This window comes from Pezoporus flaviventris, unplaced genomic scaffold (genome assembly GCF_033815535.1).
Source record: "Pezoporus flaviventris isolate CSIRO_AGI_PZ_B2104156 unplaced genomic scaffold, CSIRO_AGI_Pfla_v1 ptg000021l, whole genome shotgun sequence".
Classification (NCBI taxonomy): Eukaryota; Metazoa; Chordata; class Aves; order Psittaciformes; family Psittacidae; genus Pezoporus; species Pezoporus flaviventris.
In genome coordinates this window covers 12,736,589-12,763,511 of record NW_026892569.1, presented here as the reverse complement: position 1 = coordinate 12,763,511, position 26,923 = coordinate 12,736,589, and the positions used below count along the sequence as shown (strand labels likewise).

Genomic DNA, 26,923 nt, shown 5'->3' with positions numbered 1-26,923 from the left:
TTCTCATGGTTTGTGGTCATCCTAGCTTAACTCACCAGGAAAATAAACTCCTGATAGTAACTGTAGAGCATCTGATCCAGCCCAGCTCCTGCGTGGCTCTTGACTGAGCCTGTGAAGGGGGTATGTATGTAAAATGTTTGTGACTAATTTAACTGTGTATCTTTAACTCAATTGCCTCAGGATCCTCATCCCTTCCAATTGCTTTTGATTCAGGTAAGGACAGAAAAGCTGGTCTGAAAATTGATGCATCCATATGGCTGCATCTATTCCTTTGCTTTTCTATCTGTCCAGCCTGGGTGGCCTTCTGAAACTGGAATTAGTTCATGCTGCACCAAGGAGAGCTTGGTCCATAATATTTTAGATGATAGCAGATGTTGCACATAATATTATCACTCATAAAGGGAAGCAGAGCTGCAGCCAGCTAATAAAAGGCCTAATGAAGAACAAAAAGCAAGCTGCTAGTCATTGCAGAGATATGTTGCCCCCAGGAAATTAAAACCATGAATACCCCAGCGTCTGCAATAAACATCTCCTTTGTGTCTGCGTGAAAGCACGGAAACCTCTGGAATACTAGGAAATGACAAAGATGCTTTTAAGTCGTGTCCGCTTCCATACTTCAGCCGCTTGCAGGTGGTCGTGAGAGAGACGGAACAGCTCAACCCGGCTGTTGTGCAACTTTATTTAGCCCAACTTGAGGCTGATTGCGCTGCTCAGTGAGCACACCTGCGCTCGGCGCTGGGCTGAGGCGCCAGGCTGGACCGGGCAGGGGGATGTAGGTTGGGAATAGCGTGGTTTCCGCACCTTTCCCGGGTGTGCGTTTGCCCATCAGCAGCTGTAGATCTGGGACCCGCGGTGCGGGTGTGTGTGAGCAGACCCCATTGGGGAGAATATACAACATATAGCTATATGTATATATATATATATATATATATATATATATATATAGGTCTATGTTCCCCCCCTCGGCCGGCGGGGCGGGCGCTGCCCCCGGGCCGTGCGCAGGCGGGGTTGGGCAGCGCCGCTCCCCCCTCCCGGCCCCGCCCGGCAATAAAGAGGCGGGAGCCCGGCCGCGCTCGGCACCGCCGCTCCCGCCGGGCCCCCCGGGCCGCTGGAGCCGCGTCGCTGCCCCGGGCGGGCGGGGGGCGGCAGCAGCAGCAGGAGCTGCCCCCGCCGCGATGCCGGGCTGGAGGAAGAGCCTCGCCCTGTGCCTGCAGCGGATGCAGGAGGACGGTGAGCACGGCCGGGGGGAGGATGAGGAGGATGCTCCCGATGGTGATGATGAGGGTTGGAGCAGGGCTGGGGGTGCTCGGGTTTGCCCTCCTTACCCCGACCTCGCCTTTTCTTCTTTTTTTTTTGGGGGGGGGAAGGGGGCAATCCGCTAGCCTGGAGCTCCGCGGATGAAGGGGGTGAATGAGGGGATGCTCTTCGTGCTGGTAAACTTTGCTGCAGCAAATCTGTCCTTCCACCCCCCTGGTTGGCTTGGTCTTTGCTTTTCCTTTTCATTTATTGTTTTCCTTTTATTTTTCCCCTTTATCTATTCCCCCCCCCCCCCCCCAAGTAGTGGGGACCAACCCGAGGGGTGGCTGCGAGGTCCTACCAAGAGGGGCTTCCAGCATCTTGGCTCTAACTTTGGGAGGCTGCTGCTGTTCTCACCTGGTCATTTTTCCCCAACTCCAATTCGGCATTAAAGGGTTTGTGAATTTCCCGGAGGATTTGTCGCCTCGCCGTAATCCGATTCCCATTGTGCCGCTTCTGCTGTGAATGATTTTGTTTACATGCTCAGGAGTGTGATGTTAAATAAACGCTGGACCTGCAGCTCGGGGAAGTCGGGAGAAGGCAGCCACGAGGTGGCACAGCTTAAGGGAGGCTTGAACCCTGCGCTCCGGCTCTGGTCTATAGGCGAAGGGGGGGAAAGTTTGTCTCCGAAACAAAGCGCAGTTCTCATGTGCTCTCCTAAGGCGCAGGTGAAGGAGATGATTTGGGGTGAGCAGAAATAATCAGGAATGTGAGTCTTAATTAACCTCAGCTGCTGTGGTGCAAGTGGTTAACACAGGTGTTTCTTATGTCTCCCTTCCCCTGGCTGCCTCTAGACTATGTGCTGCTAATAGACGTTCCGCACGGTGTGCCGTTATTTGGTGTGAGTAATGCAAAAACCGGGGGGGGGGGGGTGTTCTGGTCCTGCTGGTTAATGGGCACGGAGAGAAATAGTGCTGTTGGGTGGCAGGGCAGTCGTTAAGCTGCTGAATCTGATGCTGGTTCCTTGCTCCCACTGTGTATTTCTGATGTTGGACCCCTGGGGGACCATGGCATCCACTCCAGCCACCTGAGATAGAGCTGTTGTACTGTAGAAGAGTAAATCAGTCCCCTGTCCGACAGAGTAAGACCTGTCGTTTTTTTTGTGGTGCAGTGCTCTGTAACGCTGCAGCTGACAGGGATGCACATGCACTGCTGGACCAGGGATGGCTTTGGAGGCATTATAAAACACTTAGAGCAGCAAGGACTTGATGTGCAGCTGTGCTGGGGTGGTGTGCTTGCCCGGTTGCTTTATCTGTGACTTCATATGTACGTACTGCCTCTTGTCTCTTAGGTCTACGTAATGCCTTTCCTCCGTATCTTCCCTCCCTCTGACTTCAGTCCCAGCACTGCAGTGAGCCTCTGACTGGTGTGCATCTCTTCAAGTGCGTTTATGCTGGTGACATAGCATTTATTGCCATGGGTGGCTCAAGAGTAGTTGGTCTTTGGAAGTTACCGTTAATCACAGGGTGGTTTATCTGGAGGAATAAACCTTGCAGGCTTGAGCTGCTGTGCTGTGTAGAGGAGGAGGTATATACCTGCTAAAGAATGTGCTGAGTTTGTAGGTAACTTCTTTCCCCTTTCCCCAAGGCAACTGGTTTGGTGGCTGTATTACAGCATAGAACTCTGCAGGGGTAGCAGAGGAGGTGTTTGCTGAGGTTTTTGTAGCACTGCAGTGTTAACAGGTAGAGTACAGGGCTTAACTGGATGTTAGATGCTTCACATTGTGTTGTGTATAACACCATCAGGAAATCTCTGCAGGGTTCTGATCAGATCTTGATTTTGCAGACCAATCTCCAACCAGTCTATGGAGAAATACTGACTCCTGGGTTTCCGTGTTCAAAACAAGTTACGTCTCCCTTGTTGGCATCTCCATGGCTCTGCAGATGTGGTAGGCTTTGTTTCAGGTATCTATCTGTGCAGCTTCTCCCTGAGGTGTGCTGTGGCCCATCAGCACTTTAACTTCCTCTGAGGACCACTCTGTTTCCAAAGGGAAAATGCTGGTGTTCAGCAGGAACATAGTTGTGATTGGAAGAGTGGTGTATTTTGGTTACTGAATATTAATGTGATGAGCATCTCTTGTAATCTGCAGCCATTCAGTGCTGGATTGGGAGCTTTATTAATCACAGATGGTATTCAAAAGGTCAGCAATGGTAAGTCACAGGGGGAAATGCAAGATACACATGAACTGTGCTCAAGTATGACTGCTGAGGCTTTTGATAGCCAAAGAAGCAAAGACTCATTTCTGCTTTGGGAGCACGAATGTACGTGGGCAAGTGGGAAAGTCTCTGGGGATTTTGGCACAGCTGAGTGGATGTAGAAACTGGATGCCCAGAAAGGATGAACTCTATCTGCAGACTGAGTAGGGGAAATATAGATGCAGATGACTTGTATAACACGGGTCACAGCAGTGGGCAGACAGCCTTTGCTAAACCTGAGATGTTTTCCTGCTTCTCCTGGGAGGGAATACAGAGTTTGAGTGTAAATTTAGGTAGTTGATATAATTCCCACTCCTCCCCCACATGATTTTCCTTCAGTCAAACCAGAAAATGACTCTCGCCTTAAAACTCCAATATGATGCTTTATTAAGAAAAGCCCCAAACAACCCCAAATCTGAAGAAAGACTGATGGGATTACAAAATATGAGGAGAGTTACTCGCCCCTTGCATGAGTCATGCGGTGGATGGAAAGGGGGAACTCAGACCTGCTCCAAAAAGTGACAGTATTGCAGCGTTGCATTGCTGCTGTTTGCTTCCTTCCCCTGTATATGGCTCCGTGCTGGTTACCTTGGAAACAGCTGTAGGAGCATTATAGGGGCATTTCGCTGCTGTGCAGCTGTGGGCAGAGGTGTCCTGTGGTGTGTGGAGATGAGAAAATCCTTCCTGGTGCAGGATGAGGGCAGCAAAGTGAAACCCGTTGCAAGATCTCCCTTGTCTTGGTGCTGGTGCCATTTGCCAGGGGTGGCACACTGGGGGGGCTTTACAGGGGGAGGTTTTTCATGGGTTTGGTGGAGCTATTGGAATCCTTTAGGATGGGGAAGTAAAAATATGGCCGCAGTTTGTCTTGAGAGGGTTTGTGACAGCTGGGCTATAAACATCAGCTCTTTATTCTGGCCTCACAACAGTGAACCAGGGCGTTCTGCTCCATCGCTGTGAAACTATGATTATGGGTGGCAATGGGATTCTTCTTTACTTAATCACGCACATCGAGGAGGAACATCCCAGTAAGATGGAATATGTGCTGGGTTTGTGTGATTAGCAGAAATACGGAACGTCCTTCGGCGAGTTCCATGTTTGTGACGGTGGAATCACCAAAATGCAGTAACTGTTAAAAAGGATGCAAATTATCTTTTGTTCATTTCCCATAAATATTTTGACCTTGCAAGCCATGTGGTGTGCGTATCTTAATCAGTTGAACCATTCTGCTGCTTAAAATGAAGTGTTTGCTCTTGCGATGGCCACATCAGGCATCATTCAGTTCCTCGGAAAGGGCTGAAAATAGGCTTTTGTATTTATCGAGTCATCCCAGGACCATCTTTCAGTGCCAGGTTGAGTCTATTCAGTTTTAAGACGTTGTCTTAGAGTCCTTTTGTCCAAACCTACAGTGACATGATCTATTGTACTGGCACTTAATTTTCAGTAAGGAAATTCGACTCGATAGCTGTCAGCTAAGTAGTGTGCAATTGAACTGCTCTGTGTTGAAGGGCTGTTATGTCTGTCTGCTGAATGCAGTGTATTAATATATGCCTGCTTGTTGCGACTCTGACTTTTATGTTGCATCCAGGCTTTGTTGGGGTGAAGACTTGCACCCGTGGCTCCGAGGAATTTATGGGCTGCTGTTTGTTGGTAATATTCATTATCCAGGCCACTGCTTTTAAACAAAATGTAAAGATAGAGGTTCTGACCCTCCACTGAAGTGTGCCGGGGAATTAGGATTGCTTGAAGGCTGTGGTGGTAATGCTTAAGGGATAATGTTCGTTCATCAAACTGATGGGACAGCCAGAGCAAATCCTGCTAGACTTTGATGGGGTCTTTTTTGTTCATTAATATGCTGATGTGGATTTGGTACCCATTGAGTGAGGGAGTAATAGCGGCACTGAGCACTCTGCTTGCCTGCTCCTCTCCTCGCTGCCTGTCACGCCGTCATGCTGTGCTGGGTTTGGGCTGCTGCTTTTGATCCCGAATCTGGCAATCCTGAACCTTAGCTCTGATTGAGAAGTCCTGCACAACTTGGGGATGATGGAGCCACAGTGAAATGATTGTGAAGCCTCACCGGAATTTGATTAAAGACAGAGTTTGAGCCTTGGTTTGGTTTTTGAAGTGGTCTGCCAGATGGTACAACCTGAACGTGCTCCTGTGTTCACAGAATTTGTCCGTATGAACTGTACGGACATCATGGAGTTCCGCTTTCTCTCATTCAAGCACTCTGTAGGGCTTTTTGCAAAGGGGTTTTTATTAGCAGCATTGTGTGATGATGCTCGGTGTGGAGCAAATGCATCAGCTGCGGTGGTTTGGCATGTCCTCCCTTTGGGGGTGCCAAGGCTGGGAGGTGTGGTGGGAACCTTTCAGGAAGCAGAAGGCCTTGATGGAAGCCATGAATTGTCATAGCCAGGAGAATTCCAGAGTAGCAGTTGCCAGATCTGGCTGGATTCAGGCCATGCTTGTTGTTCTCCAAACCTGTTGGTGCTGCCATTGGCTCATGCCAAGCATAGTGGAAAAGCACATGGGTAATTCCCAGGCAATGGATGTGGTCTTTGAAAGTGTTCCAGTCTTGAGCTGTGATGGCAGCCGCTGACCCAGAGGCCTGTTGGTTCTCTGGCTTGCACTGAGATGAAGATTGCTCAGGGTAAACTGAGGTCTTTAAGTTTAGAGGTGGATGAGTTGCTGTTTGTCTCTTCTAAGCAGACACAAGCGCGGGGGAGCTGCTCAGTGGTACCCACAGCTGGACCCTTCCTGGGTGGATAGCCAAAGGGGGGCTCTGCACCCGGGCATGTCCTCTATATGAAGTTGTGGTTAAAATTGCCACTTCCAGTTCTCCACTTTGTCCCCCCCTCTTTTCATCTTTGGAAGATGAAGGAATTCAGATAACTCAATCAAATATATTTTACAATTGGGGTGTTTTTTCCTGTTAGTGACTTCCCCTCATTAATGTCAGATGAACTTGGCATCTAGTAAGTACTGGCTTTCGGTTTGGAGCCAGAACTGATTTCTGGCTCCAGCAAAATTTGCTGATTCCACTGATAGCATTGGGAGAGCTGCTTTCCGCTGGGAAATCACTTCAATTCAATGTATTTTCCTATGACAGCTTCAGATATTTTGCATTAAAACTGTTCTGCATCTAAGGAGAAGGCGGCTCCCATGTGCTGTTTGAGGTCAAGGAAATGCTCTGTGTTACGAGGTGGTTAGATCTGTATCTTACCTGTGGCTCTAAGCAGAGGTGTTGGTGACCCTGCCAGCTAAACTGCTGTGTCTTGATGAGTAGAAACCTCTTGCTGAGGCTGCAGGATAAATTCAGTTCTACATTCTTTGAGTTTTCTATGAAGTAACACACTTTTTCACTGAACAATTTTATTTCTCACTGTGAACAAGGCATTACCGAGCTTCTGTTTTAGCAGTTACATTAGCCTTGGCTGCTGCTTTGTTGCTGGAGTCAGAGCCTATTCTGAGTATTTATTCAGCTTATAGATGTTGTCACCTTTTCTTGCACATGTGATGCTGCTCATCAGCTTGGTGACACTTCATTCATCTGTGCAGAGAAATAAAGGTCCTGGCTCACATTGCAGTATTGCCTCCTGCAACCCAAGAGGGGAGCTGCTACTAGAGTCAAGTATTGTATCAAGCTTGAGAGGTCTCACTTGAGTCCTGGGGGATGGAGCTGAGATTGGCCTCTATTTTTCATCTCATGTTTCCATTTAAAAGTAGTAGTAATAACAGTGAAGCCTTTTTGTCTCTGTTCTTTGGGCAAAGTTCTGGTGATCCTACATTGTCTGGGCACAGAGGGCCCCTGTCTTGTCTTTGGTCCCAGTTTGATAAGAGCAGTTGCTCAGGAGCAGTGTGTAGACTTGATGTTGTGGGGGCAGAGGGCTTGTCTTCATTTGCATCCCTTTCCAGCAGAAGCCTTGAAGATTTAGCAACAAATAAGATGCAAACAAATGAGGAAGAAATGAGGACTAAGGCAAATGGTCAGGGAGTGTGACAGGTTTGCAGAAATCAATGATGCCAACTCGCTCTTTTCTTACGTGGTACCCATGTGCTTTCCTGATGCAGGTTCAGCCTCTTCCATGTGTGCTCCAGGAAATGATGATTCCAGGAATGGGGGCTCCCTCATTACAGCTATCTGGCCCAGATCCATTGCTTTTGGCTACTGGAAGCTGGGAAGTTCCCTGGGGCTGTCAATGGGATGAATTTAGCAAAGAGCTCAGAGATGAGTTAGTAAATATTCATAGCAGCTTGTCTTGGGGCTATGTGTTAATCCTGAACAGAGGCCGCTATTGGGAATGACTATTTTGTTTCTAGATTAAATGTTCTTTTGCTGACTTTCATCTTGGACTGAGGAGCAGTCAATCTCCTTATTTTATGTGCTGTCATGTCCACAAAACAAACTTCTCATGAACCTCTCTGTTGTGATGGGAGGCCAGGTAGATCTGTGGGATGCATCCCTTTGGGTCCCAGGAGAAGAGCAGCTCGGGTGCGTGCTTAGTGAAGGACACTGCTGCCCAGAGCTGGTATGTGGTTGACCTGCACACGTCCTGTGTAGGATCTGGACATAATGAACAGCTCCTTGCTTCTTCTGTACCTCAATACCCAGAGGTGATGTGGTCACGATCACTGTCACTGCAGCTGTCAAAGCTCTCGTTTGTCTCCTTATTCCTGTCAATGGCTGAGGCTGCTTAAATTGCATGAGGTTATTTCCTTAAATAAGGAAGTTTTTCTAGACCAATAAGAGGGAATGGGGAGTGGAGAAACAAAGCTTAAAGCTAATGCTCAGTCCCAGGAAAAGTGCAGCATTGCAGGAGACGAAAGACAGGAGTTGCTTTAACTGTGCACTGCAGAGATCAATACAATTGCCGGAGAGAGAATGAGGATTAAAGAAGTAACTTGGTGTTCTTGCCTTTTTATAAATAACATTTGCAAACAGCTTTTGGAGAACTGGCTTAAATTGGTCTTTAACACAGAAGCCCCAAGTTGTGGAGGTCCCTTCTCAGTGGGATGGGAGGTAGCTGCAGGTAGGGTGCTTGCATGGGGCTGGAGGCTGGAATGCTACCTCTAGGTGCTTTCAAACGAAAGCCAAGTTCAAGAATGCTGCAAATCCCATGTCATGTGTTCAGATGAGATACTCATGCTCCATCAGTGGGTGTGCTCTCATTTACTGGTCATGTTTTGCTACTCCAGCAGGTTTCATTGGCTTTGTCCTTTACATCCCATCTGAGCATCTTGTGTAGTAGTATCTCGTGGCATCAAACAACTGCTGTGTTCGCCAGCAGGTCAGGTTGTAGTCCGGGGTAATGACAGCAATTCCAGTGTGGCTGGTGCTGAATTAGTGAGTACTGGGGATTAAACCACAGGCATTGTGGTCCTGTGCCGGGCTCTGTTCCTGACCAAGTGCAAGGCTTTGAGCAGAATAAATCATCATTTAGTTTCTCAGTGGTGGGGCATTTTCTGGGTTGAAATGAATGGCACTGAGGAGTTCTGAGCTCAGAACATCAGTCTGCAAACCTCTGTGTGTGTCCCGGTCTTCGCATCTGCAGAACATGGATAACGAATGAGCTTTAAAAGGTTTTGATGTTCAGATCAAAATAGATCTGAAAGTGCAGTTACTGAGTGTAACTTCGTGCCTTTCTTTCTCTGCTTAACACCTTCGCACTCAGAATTGTGCCAAATACTTGGAAAAGTGACCAAAATGTAGTAGAAAATGCCCTTTTGGTGCAGGATTGTGCATCCATTGCAGCACACAGCTGGAAGAGCCAAAATCTTAAGTGGGTAAAGATGTCCTTCTCCAGTAATGTGTTTCGAGTTTAGCAGCTATCTAATCTAGTTTCCATCCCTTACATCAAGTGATAATCCTCTAACAAATGAGGTGCTGTTAGCAGCGTTCTGGTCAGCCTGGGTCTGGCTGCTCAGCCGGGCAACCTGCCTTTGAGGAACCTCAGTTTGCCCTAGTCAGTCATGCTGCTTCCTCAGCCTCTGGAGACTGCATCTCCAACAGAACACAAAGCTGAGCTGTCTTGCTGCTCTAATTGTATTTATTCTGCTTTTCCTCCACGCACAGCCTGCCGGGGCGTTTGGCCATATATAGGGATAGCTTTTGGGTTGGGCTCTCTTGGAATCGCCATTGTAATTGGCTTTTTTGGCATATCCGGTCCTACTTTAACATGATTCCTTCACTGTGCTTACACAGGGGCTTGTTGGTAAGCATAAGGGGATCAGAAAGCAAAAGACTTGCAAACCAGGCTGTGATGCTCAGCGTCTCTAGGGCTTGCTGGCTGGGATGTGTCCTTGCCCAGGGATGGGTTGTGCCTCCAGCTCAGAGCCAGGCTTGCTTCATGATGAACCCCGTGCTGTTCTGGCAGCCAGCACTACCCCTGCCCTCTGGGGCTGCCCCTTGCCAAGGGTCCTGTGCTGCCCGGGGGTAATTCAGTGACAGGCAGTGCTGCAATGAATGCACTCCAATTTCTGTCTCTTAATAATTAAGAGGGAATGTAGCTTTTGGCCAGGGTGCACCATTCTCTGTCACCCATCTGCTTCTCTGACTTGCTTGAAGCAGCTGCTCCTCTCCAGGGCTTCCCAGCAGGGCAATGAGACACAGATTCTCAACTACCCTTCATTGCCTTATCTAGTGAGCTTAAAGTCCTCAGGGTGCCATTCCTCCGTGCTGCTTTTCTCTCCTGCAAAATCACGCCATGGTGTTTAATTGTGAGCTGCAAACTTGGTGCTTGGTTTCAGCGCAGAGATTGGAGCAAGGGATGGGAGCAGGAGGAGTGTGGAGCAAGGGGGCTTGTTTCACTGTTAACTCCCTCTGCAGCTGGGAGCTCCTTAGAGAAATCCAGGGATCCAGAAATGCAGGGAAAGCAGGGTTGAGTTATGCTCCAGGGAGATCCCTTGGGCTCGGGTCTTGGTGTAATGGGCATGTTGTCAACACTCTTTGTGGGAGATCCTTTAAGTGGGGTGTCAAGGAAAATCACTGACAAAGCAGCCCTTGCATTCGAGGGGCAGATGGTGGTGGCTGCCTCTGCAGTGTTTCAGAACAGCTGAGGAATTCCCTCTGTATATGAATATGTGCATGTTTTTAACCTGAATTCAATGCTGGGATGAATTGGCTGGAGAGGCTTTCCATCGCCCTTGAGTACAATTGTGTAGCACCATTACTAGCTGTGTCCCATGCGGTGAGGTAATCCAGCGTTTGACCTGTTGTACCTCAACACCAAGTAAGTGAAAGCCGAGAAAACAGCCTGGAGTTGTGACAGCCCCCAGCTTTGCAAACTCATCCGTGCCCCACTGCAGAACCTACTGCATAGAATCCCAGAACCCACGAGGTTGGAGAAGACCTTCAAGATCATCGAGTCCAACTGTTGTCCCAGGACTGCAGCTGACTGGGAGCTCCTTCCCCATCTGTGGTTTTCCTTGCACAGAGTTTCCTGCTGGAGCCTGGCAGATTTCCTGTGCTGGACCCCTGCTCTGAGCTGATGTGACGGTTGGTGTGAGAGTCCCGTTTCCCACCTACCTGTCACCTCCTCAGCCTGTCTCTAACCTGGCTTGGTTAGCCACTGGCAAGCTATTAAACTCTTAAACAGCTTTGACACAGCACATTAGTCAGGGTTGCAAGCTGGAGGTGAAACAGACCTTACCACACAAAAGCTTTGATCTGTGCTGTGAGAGGGGAGCATTGCTGATGGCATTTTGGGGAATGTTTATGTGACAAAAAGGGCAGAGTTCTTTGAAGAGATTTCTCTTGTTTTTTTTTTTTGGAGGTATTTCCCATTTTTCACCCATAGGATCTTGAAGTAGAGCAGAAAAAACAGTTTGGGGATAGGTAGGGGGAATATGAAAACTTGTTTATGCAGCCAAGTAAGCAAGAGAACGGAGGTGGCTTGTTGGATCATGCCTTGCTTGGGTGGACTTATTAGTGCAGCTCTCTTCTAGTGTCTGATGTTCCCCTTTCACTGCAGGAGAAGATAGACACGGATCTGCCCAATAGCCAAGAACTCCTTTGTGGAAAGGTGTTCTCTTCCCACGAGTGGTTGCTTCCAACCAATAAGTCCATCTTCCTGGCTGGTTGTGGTGACCTGGCCTTGGAAGGGACCTCTGGGGTCTACTTTCCCTGTAAGTGAGACATTAAACCACCAGTCATCCCAGCTAATACTGTTTCAGGAGCTCATTGATTTTCAGCGGAGGGAAGTGAGTTAAAGTGATGAGCCACTGACCTATTCAAAAATGAACAACCTCCTCGGGGTCATCAGGGGCTGGTAATAGATCATCCTGGACAAGAGCTGGTGAAAGGGAATAAGGGGTTTTCCTCGTTCCTGCTGTTGCTCTGTATTGTGTGTCACTGCTGTTGCACTCGCTGTGTGTTTTGTTCACGGGTGAAGAAGCAGTACATGTTATATATAAAAAGCCAACAATTTCTTGTGAGTGGAATGGAAACTCTAAGAGTCTGATCTTTATTAGCCCGGCTATAGTAACACAGTTATAATTGTTATATGGGCATGTTACTGGTTTAGTCCAGCTCTGTGTGTGGATTTCTGTAACTGATCATGGGTAAGTTTGGACCTGTGGCGTCTTCAATGTCAGATCTGTGTTTCATTGTTTGCTATCCTGTGCTGGTGCTCCCCTCCGTCACATCCTGTGCCTCTGCTTCTCAAGGGCAGTGTTTCTCTGCACTGTTGGCGTTGTGTTGGTCATAAATATCTCGCTCTTCGTAGAGCAGCTGCTCATTACAAATTCCTATCTAAAATTATGATTGTACTATACAGAGATCACAGATTTCATGGAGCGGTTTGGGTTGGAAGGGACCTTAAAGCTCATCCAGTTCCAACCCCTGAATGGACCCCTTCCACTGGAGCAGCTTGCTCCAAGCCCCTGTGTCCAACCTGGCCTTGAGCACTGACAGGGATGGGGCAGCCACAGCTTCTCTGGGCACCCTGTGCCAGCGCCTCACCGGTCCCACTGCTGGACCTGGTCAGTTGGAGAAGTTGCTGCTGCAGCTGAATCAAGTAAAACAAGGAGAGCAGCTCAAGGAAGGCTCAGAGCAAGCTTGGTGAGCCTCAGCACTGAGGCCATGCAAACTTGATGCAGAGCTTACAGCCGTGCATCTGAATTACCTTGCAGGAAAATGCCCTGCAGCTTTTCTTCTTGGCGGACCTTGTACCTGCCCCCTCTGCTCCTCCTTGCCTGGACTGAGGAGCTGCTTGCTTGTTCTGGGCTTTAGGGTAGCTGCAAAAGGTGTAGAGAGGATGTGGAGAAATGAATGACTGCAGGTCTGGCTCCCTTATTGATGTGTGAGATACCCTGGGATCCTTCCCTCTGGGAAGTGAGGAACAAACCTAAAACTCTGGCTTTAAAACTGGGTAAAACCATAATGATTTTTTTGCTTCTTGTAACATAAATTAATGTGGAGCCCATGCTTATTTGCTCCCTTGTTATTAAGATTTCAGCCCCTGCCTCTTGATCGCTTCTTTCCTGTCTCTGGTACCCACACGAGGCTTTGGGATAATGAAGTGGGAATCTGCTCCTGAAGTATCTCTTACAGGTTTTATGCCAAGCTGTGACTTTGGGGGAGTTCAGTTGGTGGCGTGTGCTCATCTGATCAATGAAAGTCCCGGTTATGTACTTTGCTATTAAGTCTTAGTTCATTGATTTAAGGAGCTACCAGGAACTAGGGAAATAACATGGTTAATTAAGTTAACTGGATTGTAAGGTCTCCAGGGATTGTTCCCGTCTCTGTGCTCTCTGAAGCACCTCAGACACCTCTGATCACTATGAAATAATGACTTTTTCTCCCCGTACCCCGGCAGTTTGAACTGCTGAGTTGCTTCAAAATGATCTGCGTTTCAAGGCAACCGATTTGCTCCACGAGCCATGGAGTTTTGTAGCCTTTGGCTTTCAAAGTTCATGTGCAGAGCGAGAAGGGGATTTTAAATAGGGTTCAGCTAAATGATCCCAAGGAATCTGGATCCTTGTGTTTGTTTGCCACCATATCCTGCAAAGTGGCTACCTGTGCTCTTAGCAAAAAGCCTGTGGGGTGAATCCTAGTTTATACCCTGGCCTTGGGAGTTGGTTTTAATTACATTTTTCTTGTCGTCCAGCAAGGTATGCAAAGAGATAACGTAGCAGGCCCTAGACAGAGCAATGCTGTGGCATCTATTTTTCAGGGAAGTAAGTAAACGGGTCTGCTGCTGTCTAAAATGGAAATTTATTCAGGGTGTATGAAGTGCAATCCAGCGCAGAGGTTTTCTTCTAGAGCTTGTATTTCTTCTAATTTATAGCTTTTCTTTTGCAGGTGAATTGGAGGCTTAATCCTCCCGTTATGGGTCTGTAATTCATGTTTTTGGACCTTTACGATTGTTATCTTTCAGTGTTTTTATGAAGCTCTGCTGTGGAGGTGCTCAGATAACGGGTATATTCAATGCTGGCCAATCACTAGGAGCAAAACTGGGATTATAAATAACCAGAAATGTTCTTCCTCAGCATGAGCTTGTTCTAATGGTAATTTCTTTAACCTCTTTTGAACCATTAGGGAAGAGGAGCTATGGGAAGATGGACAGTAATACACAACTGTACTTGGGCTTCCTTGTGTCATGATCTGTTGTTGGTCAAACAGCTTGAAGGTCTTTGTATGGATTAGGGCTTGTTGCCTTCTCCCTGGTGTTCACTTAGAAGAAAGGAAGGTGAAGGGAGAAAGCACTTTTGTGCTGCTTGGCAATGCACCCATCGAGTGAAGAGACTTCTTGAGGTTGTATTTCTCCAGTGATTTGTCTTGAAACTGAATTTCTCTTTTAAAGGTTTTAGTTTAGACTTGAGTTATCTTCCCTCTTGTGGCATCCCTTCTGAGTGTCTTTCCAGTGTTTCCAGTCCCACAGGAGCCAAGGAGTTACCAGAACCTGGAAGTTGAACAGTTTGGGGGAGCAAGTTGGTGTTTTTCCTCTTGGCTTGGCTGTTGTTTCTCTTGCTGCTGTTTTCAAAGTGGAACTGTCATACAAGGCTTTACTAGTTCCATAGCCCTATCTGGGGTGATGGGGGAAGAGGGCAAATGGGTCCCTTAAATCAATTTGCCTCGTCAGGAAAAACTTAATCTTGAATCTTGCTACTGTGTATGGTTCTGCTGCGTGACAGTGTCAAACAGTGCCTTTAAATGCATTTCTGTGTGAGGAACTTGGTTTTCAGCATCTTTCTAAATCACCAAAAGAAAGCAAAGATTCTTTTGCGTGTGGCTTTTTACTAAGATGAAGAAGGTCCTTCCCAGGAGGATGCAGTCACTGCTGCATGTGGTTGGTACAAAACCAGATGCACTGAAGAAATGCTTACCTTAACAGTAATTCAAGTCCATGAGGATGGGTTTTCTGAAGCCTCTAAACATTCCATGGTTGGAAGTAGGAAAGAGTGGTGTGTGTTTGTGGGGATGAATGGTGTTTTGTGGCTTCTTCCCTCCCTATGTGTGGATGCTTGTGTTAAAACCTTGCCTGCAGACACCAGCACTAGGAGAAAGGGTTTTCATTCACTTGAATGAAAGATTGTCTCCTTGTCTGCGGTGCCTGATGTATGGGTAGTCTTACTGTCACCAGGGGCAAACTTATTGGCTGCACTGTGATTAGATGAAGAGCAGTGGAATAGTAAAAACAGTGCAGTGTACCTTGCTCTTTGTTGCATTGCCATCCCTGTGGCAAGAGGAGCAGGAGAGCAGAGGGTGCTTTGCCATCATAGGGGGCCTATAGGGATGCTGGACAGGGATTCTTCATTAGGGAATGTAGTGATAGGACAAGGAGTAACAGGTTCAAACTGAAACAGGGGAAGTTTAGACTGGATATGAGGAAGAAGTTCTTTACTGTAAGGGTGGTGAGGCACTGGAATGGGTTGCCCAGGGAAGTTGTGAATGCTCCATCCCTGGTGGTGTTCAAGGCCAGGTTGGACAGAGCCTTGGGTGCCATGGTTTAGTGTGAGGTGTCCCTGCCCATGGCATGGGGGTTGGAACTGGATGATCTTAAGGTCCTTTCCAGCCCTAACTATTTGATGATTCTATCATGTTCATCATGATTGGCAGTGAGCATCTATTTCTCCTCCCCAGTTCCCTATAAAGCTGCTCTGAGAGATGCGTGTCCAGATATACAAGGCTTGACCTTCTCGGTGTTTAAAGCTTCCTGGGTATTTCTGCTAATGCCTCTCCAATTTCTCCCTCATTTCACCCCTAACACCCATTATGCAGCAGTATTCCAGCTTCTGCAAGAAGCAGCTCCAGCTAGGAGAGCCTGTCTGCTTCATCAGCTGTTCCCAATGTTGGAAACCCCCCTTTTCTCTCGAATTTCATCTGCCTGAATGTTACAGGCTCTCAAATTAGCTTTGAGAGCTTGTGGTTGTGTGTGGAGCTGAAGCAGGGCAGGGGAAATGGTGATCCTGGGAGGGCAAGACGAGGGCTTGCCCAGCATCCTATGGACATTGAGTTTCTCCTTTTGTAAATCCCATGGAATACAAAGCTCTGTGACATGGAACAAGGAACTTCTAGTTTTGTCTTCTGGCATAAGTATTCTAGATGTAAGTGTTATTCAGGCTGTAATCTTGCAAATGAGATGCAGAGCTGAGCAGGTCTGTCCCTTCATCCCTGGCTGCTGCTTTTCTGTCTCTCCATAACTGATAGTGGGGTATAAACTGCTCACATTAAAGCTCTTCTGGAAGTAGCATAGGTGTTCTGCCAGCTTTATTGCAATGGTGCAGTGCTGGTGTGGTCACTGCAATGCCTGTGTGTGGGATGTCATCTCAGTCTTTATCCCAAGGGATATAGCAAACATAAACCTATCTCTGTTTTAACACACTGCACACACTGAAATGCCTTTGCTCTTACATATTTCTCTGCATACAAATGCTGCTCAAACTGCAGCTGCATGTTGGGCTATGAGATGTCCTGTGTTTTCCCAGCCTGCAGGAGGAGTTGTTACTGGAAACGTCACAGTGGGATTCCTATGGGAATGAGGGCGCTTGCCTGAGTGTTGTAAACTTTATATGAGAGGGATAAACACCAGTGCTGGAGAAGGGGAAGAAGCCACAGGGAAGGAGATGAGCAGAAGAGATGGTGCTGATCCTCTTGCCAAGGACCAAAGGTTGCATAAGGCAAAATGCCATTGTCAGTGAATTGAGATGGCAAACCCATGGCATCTGGAGGAGAAAGATCGCTGGTGAGAGCTGAGAGCTCTTGCAAGTGCATTACTCTTCAGCTAAGAGGAACTTGAAGCTGAACCCAGTGAAGGGATGTGAGGTCAGGTAGCTGCATTTGTTCTGTGGGCCCCAAGTCCACCCTGAACCCCTACAGCAGGGAGCCTTTTGAAATAGTCATTTTACTTTATATGTGTAGGCTGTATCAAGCAAAGCACCAGAAATCCCTCCTTAAACAAGAAGAAACAGAATAGTAAAGCACCTCCAAACTACTCCCAAGTGCTGCCTCTGCAGCGGATACAGCTTCCAGCAGCACAAATCACTGCATGGCAAATGGAGCAGCCTGCACCTGAGTACTGAAATAAACTGCAAAACTCAAAATAAACCCTTGCAAGCAGCTAACAGCTCGTGTAGCTCTCGGCACTGGTTTGGGGGGAGGAATGGAACAAGGTTTGAGCACTAAAAAAACTTTGAAGTAGTCTTTCCCCAGTGTGAGAGTTTATCTGCAGCAAACTGCGTATGTCTGGTAGTAACGCGGGTGTAGAGAGAGGGAATGACAGTTTGAGGCTGTTTTGAATTGGCTTACGAGACTGAGCACTGCAGTGTCTCTCTTGACTTGGAGTTTCAAATGGATCTTGGGATCCAAGATGCCACCTTGGTCTAACTTGTTTCAATCCTCCCTGTCCACAGAATCTCCTTATCTAGCCCATTGTAGTAGCATTTGTCATCTCTCTGTGGTGAGCATTGGAGAAGCTGTTGTTACAAAGCAGCCCCCGCTGCATGGGTCAGGTCTTTGCCTGTCCATGGCACTGCAACTTGAGCAATCTGTCAGCCAGATTATCTCGCTGTGCACTTATGCAGCCCATAATAGACCTGAGAGCTTACCTGGCTTCTGCTCTTGATGCTGGGGATGCTGAAGTGTCTTAACTCACATGATTCTCAACGTTGTCATGGGCCTCTTCAGGGCAGTTTGCTCATTGTTATGGCTTCTTGTCTGCTAAGCCCTTATGTTGTCTTCATCAGTGTCCCAAAACCCTGATGGGACACTAAGACCAGAAAGAAGAGGCCATCTAGCTTCCTCAAGAGCATGAAGGCTTTGAGTTGAAGAGGCAACAGCTGTGAGGAATGCAGGAAGGTACACAAGAGTTTAGATACAAGCTGCTGGTTTGGGTTGGAAAGATGGTAGAGTACCTTCTGGAAATCTGTGTTACAGCTTGATGAAGTTTAGCTTTGTGAAAGTGGTGATGCTTATTCTGTCCTCCAAAATGGACCACGAATTCCTGCTTCCTCGCCTAGATGTAAAATTCTGAAGCCAGAGTTGAGAAATACAGCTATAGTTCAGGTCGGAGACAAGGAGATGGGAATGTGTGAGGATTGTTGACCCCCTCACGTGGTGCTACCCAGCTGTGGCATTTCTTCATTGCTCAGGACTGCCTTGGCCTTGCTCTCATGTACCCTTGTTGTTGTCCTTGTATCTGACTGTTGGGCAGCATTGGACAGCCTGAGCTTGTCTGCTGGGCTCCAGTCCTCTGATAACACTTCCCATCTTTGGCTTTCTTGTGCAAGGCTTTGAGGCATCACACACCCCAGAAAACTTCAGCTTATCAGACACATGTAGCTACAGCACTGGCAGTTTTCATTCACTATCAGCAACATTTACTTCTCAAGCTCCGTTTTTTACTTCTTTCCCCAACACTTCATTTTAAGCAGATGGTTGGAGGCTCTCCCTGTTGGCAAGCACCAAATGAAGATGCTGTAGGATGGGCTTTGTTTGCCGAGCTTTGTCTGTCTGCCCCCCTTCATCACTGCAGAAGGTAAATCGGTGGTTTATCTCCTTTTGCCCCACTCCAGATACCTGGCGCAGCCATGCGATGCCTGTCTCCTTCTCCCTTTGGCTGTAAAGAGGGGCTGGGGTGACTACTTGAGGTGGAGACACCAACACTACAGACTCCAGCTCTGGTAGTAAGCAATGGGTGTAATAAATGGGCCCAAACCCTCCCTTAAGACTTAGGGGTGTTCTAATGAGGCAGGTGAAGACATCCAGAGAAGGTGACTGTCCCTGCACAGGAAGCAACTTTGCTGACTTTGAGGCAGGAGGGAATGGAACTGGAGGTTCAATGAAGTGAAGGTTGAGCTGTTCTTCAGTGGATCACTGTGATCAGTCACTCCGTTAAATCCTAACCTTGCTTATTGAGTCCTCACTGTCAGAGCACAAAGCCTGTGAAGGTGGCTGAGAGCAGGAAGAAATGAATGAGGAGGAGATTGGGTGTCCCAAGTTGGGGTGATAACTGAGAGATTGCCTCATGTTTGTTGTTCTACTCAAGTGACCAACTCTATGGTGTAAATAAAGATCTTCGTTTAGGGCAGTCCCTCCTGCCCATGTTTCCTCCAGCAGACTGCAGGCATCAGTTTAATTAGAAGTAAAAATTGATTAGTGCCGTCCCTCGTGGGTCTTTCAGAGGTTTGGCAGCAGCTGCAAGTGATGTGTGTGCAGCTGTTGAGCAGCCATTGCCCCCTTACATTCCTCTTGGCAATTGATCAGAGCTATTCCTGTGCATTGATCTGCACCTCCTGGACGGAAGATGAGCCAGCCCTCTCCAAGGGCAGCTGGGTGGCAGCGTCTCAAGGAGACTGGGGGATCAAAGGTTGTTTCTCTTGGCTCTATCTTGTGTTATAACCTTTTTTTCCTCTAAGAACTTCCCTTATGTTCATGCTCACAAGTCTCAGCTGTGGAAGTCCCAGTGTTTAGCACCTAGTGGAAGCTGTAAATGACACTCTGGCTGTACAGGTCTGGCATGTGTCAATGTTATGCAGTGTACATTTTCCCCAGGCAAATGTACCTCCCGCACTAGTGGATGCAGGCAGGATGCCATTGCACTGAGTTTTGCTTTAGCTCATTCCAGTATTGTATTTAGTTTGTTTGTGGCAGTAAATGAATTGATCCAAGTCTATTGGCACAGTGGAGAAAGCAGTCTGTGTGCTGGTGGCTCCAGTGCTTGTCATCATTTCCTATTGTTCTTCATTCACAAAAGCCCATGTGCTTTACTGAGCTCCCCCGTTGCTAAATGTGACTCTCTGCTTTTAAATGAGAAGGGCAGGCAAGGTGTGATGAGGCGAGGACCTTGCCTAAGCAAGAAACATGCCCCCAAACCAAGCTGGAGTGTCCCTCTGTGCTCCTATATGGGATTAAATGCTGCTGTATAGCTGATCTCGTCAGCAGGAGGTCAGAAGTGATGCCTGGTAAGCAACCACCTCTGTGTCACTTATTCCTCTTCTTTGTCACCTCTGTTCCCTCGTGAAAGCTGAGATTGGCTTTTCCTTTGTAATAAAAGCTGATTAGGGGAACGAGATAGCAGGGAGGGTTTTCAAGTCCAAATTGCTTGGTATTTAGCCAGGTAACCACAGGCCAGTGTTTCCGATGTTGTGCATCCACCTTGCTGAGCCTGCTGTGCCTACAGAGCCTCTTCCCTTTGCTCTGGCAGCCCTGGCTTTGCAAGATCAGTTTACCGGGATGCTCATCCCAGGCAGTGCTTGGCTGAGTTGGGGCTGTGCCAGGGCCTGACCCGATACCAGGGTGTGCAGTAATGGTGTGATCTCCTTCATGTTGTAAATCTGTGTTTGAGCACTAAGCAGGGTGTGCTGTGGTGTGTTTTGTGTGGGGGGTTTTCATTTTTAGTTTGTAACCCATAGCTTTAATCCACTTTGAAATGAAGAATGAATACATTTCTGTGGTCTTTACGCCCCAGTGAAGTCTGTGTGAAAAGAGGAGGTTAGAGGGTTCAGGAGCTCATTGCATGGGATTTGCTGGAAGGCAGATGGGACCTTTCTTGTTCTCTTGGTTGTACTCTGAGTCTCTAAGGATAGTAGATTTGTTCATGTTAGGATCTCTTCATGGAATCTATCTGCAAATGGACCTATTGATGAGGAGAAACAAATGCTGTTGTACCCAGCTGCTCCTGTGTGCTCAGTAGGAATCGAGCAGGTCAGGTGTGTTGGTGGCAGGAGGGCCATGATGTTTGCTTCATCTAACAAAGCTCACAGTGTCCTCATGTAGAGGGATGCCATCATCAGAGTGCCAGGTGCTCTGGAGCTGTGTTGTCTAATTTAGCCCTGCTCCTAAATCCTGTGGAGTTCCAAAAGGACTGGGCTATGGTGTTTCACGGCATGTGGCTCACTGGTGGATGTGTCCAGCTTGGTGTGAGGGGTAGGTAATGCCATGGGGCAGTGCCCAGAGCCTGGGTTCAGCATGTGCAGTGCCAGTACCTGCACACAGCCCTGGGGTGGGCTGGCTTGCTCTTCTCTGTGCTTGGTGCAATGGGTTGATCCTGGCTTTTAATGATGTCAAGGCCAGGTTGAATGGACTTTGAGCAACTTGGTCTAATGGAAGGTGTCCTCTAGCATGTCCAGAAATAAAACATATGGAAAAAGCAAATCAAGATGAATTTTCAGGAGTTGTTTTGGTTTTCTAGTAAATCTGTAATAAGCTTGTAAAATCATCATCATTTATAAGTCAGAACGATATTTAAGGTCCCTTTCAACTCAAACCATTCTGTGGCTCTATGTGTTTCTTGTCCTCTAGTCCCTTGCTGCAGAAGCCCTCCTCAAGGCATTAATGGGCACTGGGGGGACAGGGGAAGGGATGCCTTTGGGCTTGCAGTTGGGTTTTACTGTTGCTCTGAGCCAACAGCAAAAACCTCATTGGGCTTGGAGGAAGCAGGACTGGAAGAGAATGCATCCCCAGAGCATTCACTTACAGCCAGTGTCAGCTGCTGAGGGAAGTGCAAGCCAAGTGTTCCAGGGAAACTCTACCAGTAACAGAGCCTGCTGAAGGGGCAGCAGCTTTGCAGGGGAAGTCATGCCTGGTGCTTCCCAACCTCACCATGGCCTAGCTGTACAGGGAGCAATCTTCCATTTCTGCTTGGTGTGTCCTGCTGGAGACTGGAGCAAACCCTTCCTTGCCTCCCTTGTGGGTTGTGTCACTGTTAATCATTCATTTTCCTCATCTCGGGATCTTGGGTGTATGTTGTTTGTGTGCAGATCTCAGCCCCTCACCACCTCTGCATCCTGTCGGAGATTATTTAACCTATAAATAGCTGTGTAGAGCAGGGCTGTTGGCTCTCGGGTGATGACTGTATTAGCTGTGCTGCTGACAACTCCTTACATCGTGTGCTGGAGGATCGCTTAAACAATGAAATGAGCCCCTTGGGAAAGAGGTAGGATGGCCACTGATATTTGATGCTTGACTGCACAAGGAGAGCATGGAGAAATCGAGCTTCTTGGGGAAATGCCATGTGTAAGGCCCATGGAGAAAGGATACTGGTGCTGCCTGGGTCCTGGGCTGGCTGTCCCCATTGCTCTCTCAGGACGCTTTGGTGAGCGTGACCCCAGGGTGATGCTGTAGGAGGGAAATTGCTGTTAATTGCAGCAGTCTGCTCCTCTTGCCAGCATTTCCTGAGAGATTGACTTTACCAGATCAGGCTTTTGGGGTGTGAAGAGTGACATCTCACCATGGGTGATGTGTGGAATGGCCGATCTTGTTATGCCATTGGGTAATCTTGCTGGGCATCTCATATGGACCAGTAGGTGGTGGTCACTCCAAACAAAAATAATTGTGCCAACTCTAGGATATGGAGAAGGAGGGAGCTTTTCTCACAGCTCAAGTCTGCTTAAGGCTCCCAAAATGCTGGACATTTTGCTTCCATCCCCGAAGTTCCTCTTTGCCTGTGCCCGAGTTCCTCTGCTTCATTTAAAACGGGTCTTCAAATTGTTTTTTGCTAAATTGCTGCAAAAAAACCCTGTGTGGATGCTCTCGAGTTGATTTAATCTTGGTTGATGTTGATTTAGTTTCTTGGCAACTTTTTTTTTTGCTAAATCCATTTGAGACGGAGTTAAATCAACTTATGAGTGTCCTTGCAATTTAATTAAATCGACTGATGTAGCTAATGTAACTGATTGTAATTAAACACAAGCAGCTCTTATAGGAAGACAAGCCCTGAGGGTGTTCAGGAAATCCCATCTCGTGTTCCCATTAGCCCCTAAAAGGAGTTTGCTTGCAGTTTACAATCTCTGCCTCTGATCCTTGTCCCAGAGCAGGGCTTTGTGTTGGGCCATGCTCTGCATTTACAGTAAAGTCCTTCCCTTGTGGCACAGCCCCATGGCTCCCTTCCACTGCTGTGCTTGTGTGGCCTTGTGCCAACAGCCCCATGGGACTGGTGCTGGGTTCTCACTGCCCTGGATGAATAAGAACCTGCCAAATGAAAGACAAGCCCACAGGAAAAAAGGTTCCCTGCTGCCCATGGCATCCAGAGTCATCCCATGAAAAGCATCTGTAGGGATGTGGGATGTGTAGGGCATTAGCAAGGTACCTTATGAAGGATGCTTGTGTTCAGCATGAGCTTATACAGGCTCACTGAGGGAGGGTTTTGCTGTCATGTTACTTATTTCCAGGTGTTGAAAACTTCTTGTTTCTTATGGGGTCAGTCATTGTGAATATGGGCTGTTGCTTTGAAGTGTGTTACTCTTCCTTATTCTCAGCCTCAGACTGGAGGCAGTGGTCTGTAATGATTTTAATCTTCCCTACAACAGCCAGATCCCATACCCCAAAGGCTGCTTTTGATCTCCAGCAAGGAGCTTTGCTATTCAAGGGAGCAAAGATCCTGTGTTAACGTGAATTTCTGTGGCTGCGAGTGATAAGAGAGGGCGAGATGGGAAAGCAGCCAGAGCAGCCTGTAGCATCCTGCTCTCTTTTCCCCATGGAGACTCTGCAGTGATAGCAGCAAAGGGAAAGCCAAGGAGTATCCCTCTTTTCCCACCTCTTGCTGCTAATGTCACCGAAACCTTGGGTAGCGGCAGAGGCACCATCAATGTCAGTGCAAGCTTTTAATTTGCCTTCTCCTGCTGCTTCCAGCTCAGTTCACACATTAAGAAAACATTAATGGCCTCTGATAGTTCTGTGCTCTGTTTGCATCCCTCCTAATGAGACCCACTGGCATCTGTGGGAGTGCTCCCTCCATGAGCAGAGAGGCCATTGTGGATGTGCCACTGAGGGACAGCTCCATGAAGAAAGACACAGGGGTTTGTTGGGGCTCTTCACACCCGGGGTCTCAAGACTGCTGCTTCTCAGGGTCTTCAGAGATCAGTGTTGGGCGATGGGGCTCTTGTGTTGCCTCTGCTACTCGGTGTTCAAATGGAGCTTTTTATTTCCAGAGGCATCAGCCCTCCATGGGGTCCCTTGTCCCTAAGGGCTTCTTGGCTCTCTTTTCCCCTCTTACCCAGCTCTTTTTCCAGCCTCTTACTGCCTCTCTTTATAGCTGTGCCATGTCTGTGAGAGTAGTGCTTAGGCTCAGGAGCTGAGCAAGGTCTCTGGTTCAAGACAAGGCCCCTAATAGGAAATGAAAGGTGAAAGCAGTCAAGAAGGCACTGCAGGAGTGCTAAGTGGCTTCCATGGCTAAGGAATACAGGCCCCTTTGATTGGGAGGTGAGGTGGGAGGCAGCAGATCTTGAAGAGCATCATATAAGGAGGGGATTTGTGGATAGAAAGGGAAATGACTGGCTTTAAAAAAGAAGCAAATGGCTTCTTACCATGGTTATTCATAGAGGGGAGTGGGGGATGTACCAGAAATGGTCTTTCTAGGATGGAGTTACTGCTGGAAACTTGGTCATCTTGGAACAGCTGGTTGTGAAATCCAAGGCTGGTGGCTCCTAGATCTCGGAGCAGTGTCAGAAGAGATAGGACAGCCTTTGGCAGACATACTCCAAGACAGCACTGGACATGGGCCAGGATGGGTGGCTGAGGTGAAGCTGACATCTTGCAGAACAGCAAGAGGAAAGCTGAGTAAGGAAGAGGTGAAGCTCTGCACCCGCTGGCACAGGGCTGCTGGAAGCCCTGGTGATGGAGGCAGGACCAGAGCTCTGGAAGGCACACAAATGAACATGATGTAGTTTTTTTCCTCAGTCTATGAAAGTTTATGGGTGGAAAAAAGCCTTGAAGAAGAGACAGCCAAAACATTCATCTGGGTGTTAGACAGCAGATCAACCCATTTGCCCTTAAAAATAGACTTTCTTTTTTGGAAACCCTCTCTCAAAGAATGAGTTCAAAACTCTGTTTAGTTCATTTGTTCAAAATCTTTCTCTGGTGTGCTCTGTTTGCCCATAAAAATGAATTTAGATTTTTTTTTTAATGAGCAGGAAAAAACTTGGAAAGTGATTTTTGATTCTTTTTGATGTAGTTGAGAGACACACAATTGCAGAGAAGTTTAATGAAGAAGAGAAGTAAGGAGGTTTATTGTGTTTCTCAGCCCTCTCTAGTATCAGGTAGTGCTTTCTGTGCAGCAGGATCACAACTGCCTTGTTAAGCAACATCAGGGCAAAGGAAGCTGTTGGCAGAGGTGCCGTGGGGTGCTCTGCCCCGTTCTATGAGTGTGTGATGTGTATGTGGTACCTACATGACAAGTCAAGAGTGTAGTTAGATGATGAAAGATGAGATGCTATAAACATGGGAAAAGCAATGGTGGAAGGATGTGCCATGAGATAGTCTGGGCATTTAGGGCAAAACCCCCTGTAGTAGGTTCAGCATGGAATAAAAATGGGAGGGAAGGGGATTAACACCATGCTGCAGAGCCCACTGGGTGATAGCATGAAGCATTTGGGTGTTCTCTCAAACTCTTCTAATTGAATTTTCCTTTGTTTTGAAGCTCTTTCTCCCTCAATGTGTTTGATTTATTTTGTTTCTAGCCAAAAATCCCCATGAAAACCAATAGCATCACTTTGCCACAGGGGAAAAAAAGCCCAAACCAGCTTCCTTGGAGTGTTTGGTCAAGATGTTCCAGTTAGTGGCACGGGAAAGGAATTTTATGCTGAAAAACTATCGCCTTGCATTAGAAGGAGATGGTTTGGGGGTTTTTAGCTTTACAAACCACCCCCAGCCCTCTCCTGTCACTGTGAGTGCATCTTTATCTGGACAACACAACCCCATCCTGTGGAGGAAAAGATCATGGAAATCAGTTTTATAAGGAGCACACTCAATAGGTATTTCTTATTTTAGCTGTGGAGATGTGGAGCAGGAGGCAGCAAAGAATGGGGGGGGGGGGGGAAGACTATGGAAAAAGAGAAATAAAGGGGAAAAAATAAGGACTAAAGGTAACACTCCTGGCATGCCAGTGGATGGGATTTCAGTTATTGATTTTTCTTATTCTATTGTATCTCGCAGCAGGAATTCTCTGATGCTGGAATGATTTTGAGGAGAGAGGCTAGGATGCGAGCTCTGAATGCTGATGCTAATGTAGCTGGTATCTCTAGATTTCATAAAGAAATGCCTTTGGCTGCATGCGAACCCCTCATCTGCTGCCTGGTAACAAATATTGAGCATGAACATGAGCTTATTGGGAAAAGTTGTCCCCTGGGATGCTTTTTCAGAGGCTCGATACAGTGTTTGAGCACAGCTTCAGCAGATGTGGCTGGTGACATGTGTTTGCATGCTTTTTGAGTCAGGTTGGTTTGGGGGTAGCATTGGTTCCTGATAGTCTGGAGATGGGTCCTGAGAGCAGTGAGGCCCAGCCTCTTGTGCTAGAGACAGGAAATGCTGAGTGGGAATGACTGTCTTGCTCAGGGATCTGCAGAACACCATGGAGGAGTCCCAAAGAGTGCAGGAGATGGAACACAAGCCTTGTGTATGGGTGCACACGTACCCATGCAAGAGCAACTGTGTGGGTTCTGAAATGTTGTTTTGTTCTATTACACTTCAGTGTTTTCCTGAATACCTTCCTGAGCCATGCAGAGCCTGTGTGGTGTCCTGATGTGCTGGCTGGTAGACTATGAAATGGACTTAGATGCTGTGTGCTGTCCCTGATCACAGAATCCCTCTGATTTCCTACTAATAATTCATATTTTTTACCTGGACTTCATAATTCCCTGTGGAACAGGAGCAAATATGTATTCCCAGCACAACTCTGTCCCGGGCAGTGATTTCTTTTCTCTCTCTATTCTCCTAACATCCGTAAGACTGGCTTTAAAACTAAAAAGGCAAGGCAGACTTATGCAGTGTCTTTACAGGGAAGATCCTGCTCCTCCCAGGAATGCTGGCTGCAGGGTGCTGCTGGATTTGGTGCAGACTGAGAACTGTAGAATCTGAGGCACAGGCACTGTGTGACTGCCAGTGGTTTGTGTGATCTCCACTGCAAGGGCTGAACTTAGAGTAAAGGTGTAAGTACAAGAAGGCTTGTTACTGTCTTCACCCTGAGTCCTCCTAGAGCTGTGGAAGTCCTATCTGCTCCATG

The 26,923-nt window shown here is 47.6% G+C and overlaps 1 protein-coding gene across 2 annotated transcripts in view; it reads left to right on the top strand.

Moving 5' to 3' along the window:
* The first annotated feature begins 1,063 nt into the window (after nucleotides 1-1,063).
* GRIP2 (glutamate receptor interacting protein 2) overlaps nucleotides 1,064-26,923 on the top strand; it is a 240,581-nt gene continuing 214,721 nt past the window's right edge. For both annotated transcript variants that reach the window (XM_061456089.1, XM_061456093.1), the window contains exon 1: nucleotides 1,064-1,230. In XM_061456089.1, the coding sequence (XP_061312073.1) occupies nucleotides 1,176-1,230 (55 nt within the window). In that variant the 5' untranslated portion in view covers nucleotides 1,064-1,175. The remainder of the gene's footprint in view (nucleotides 1,231-26,923) is intronic.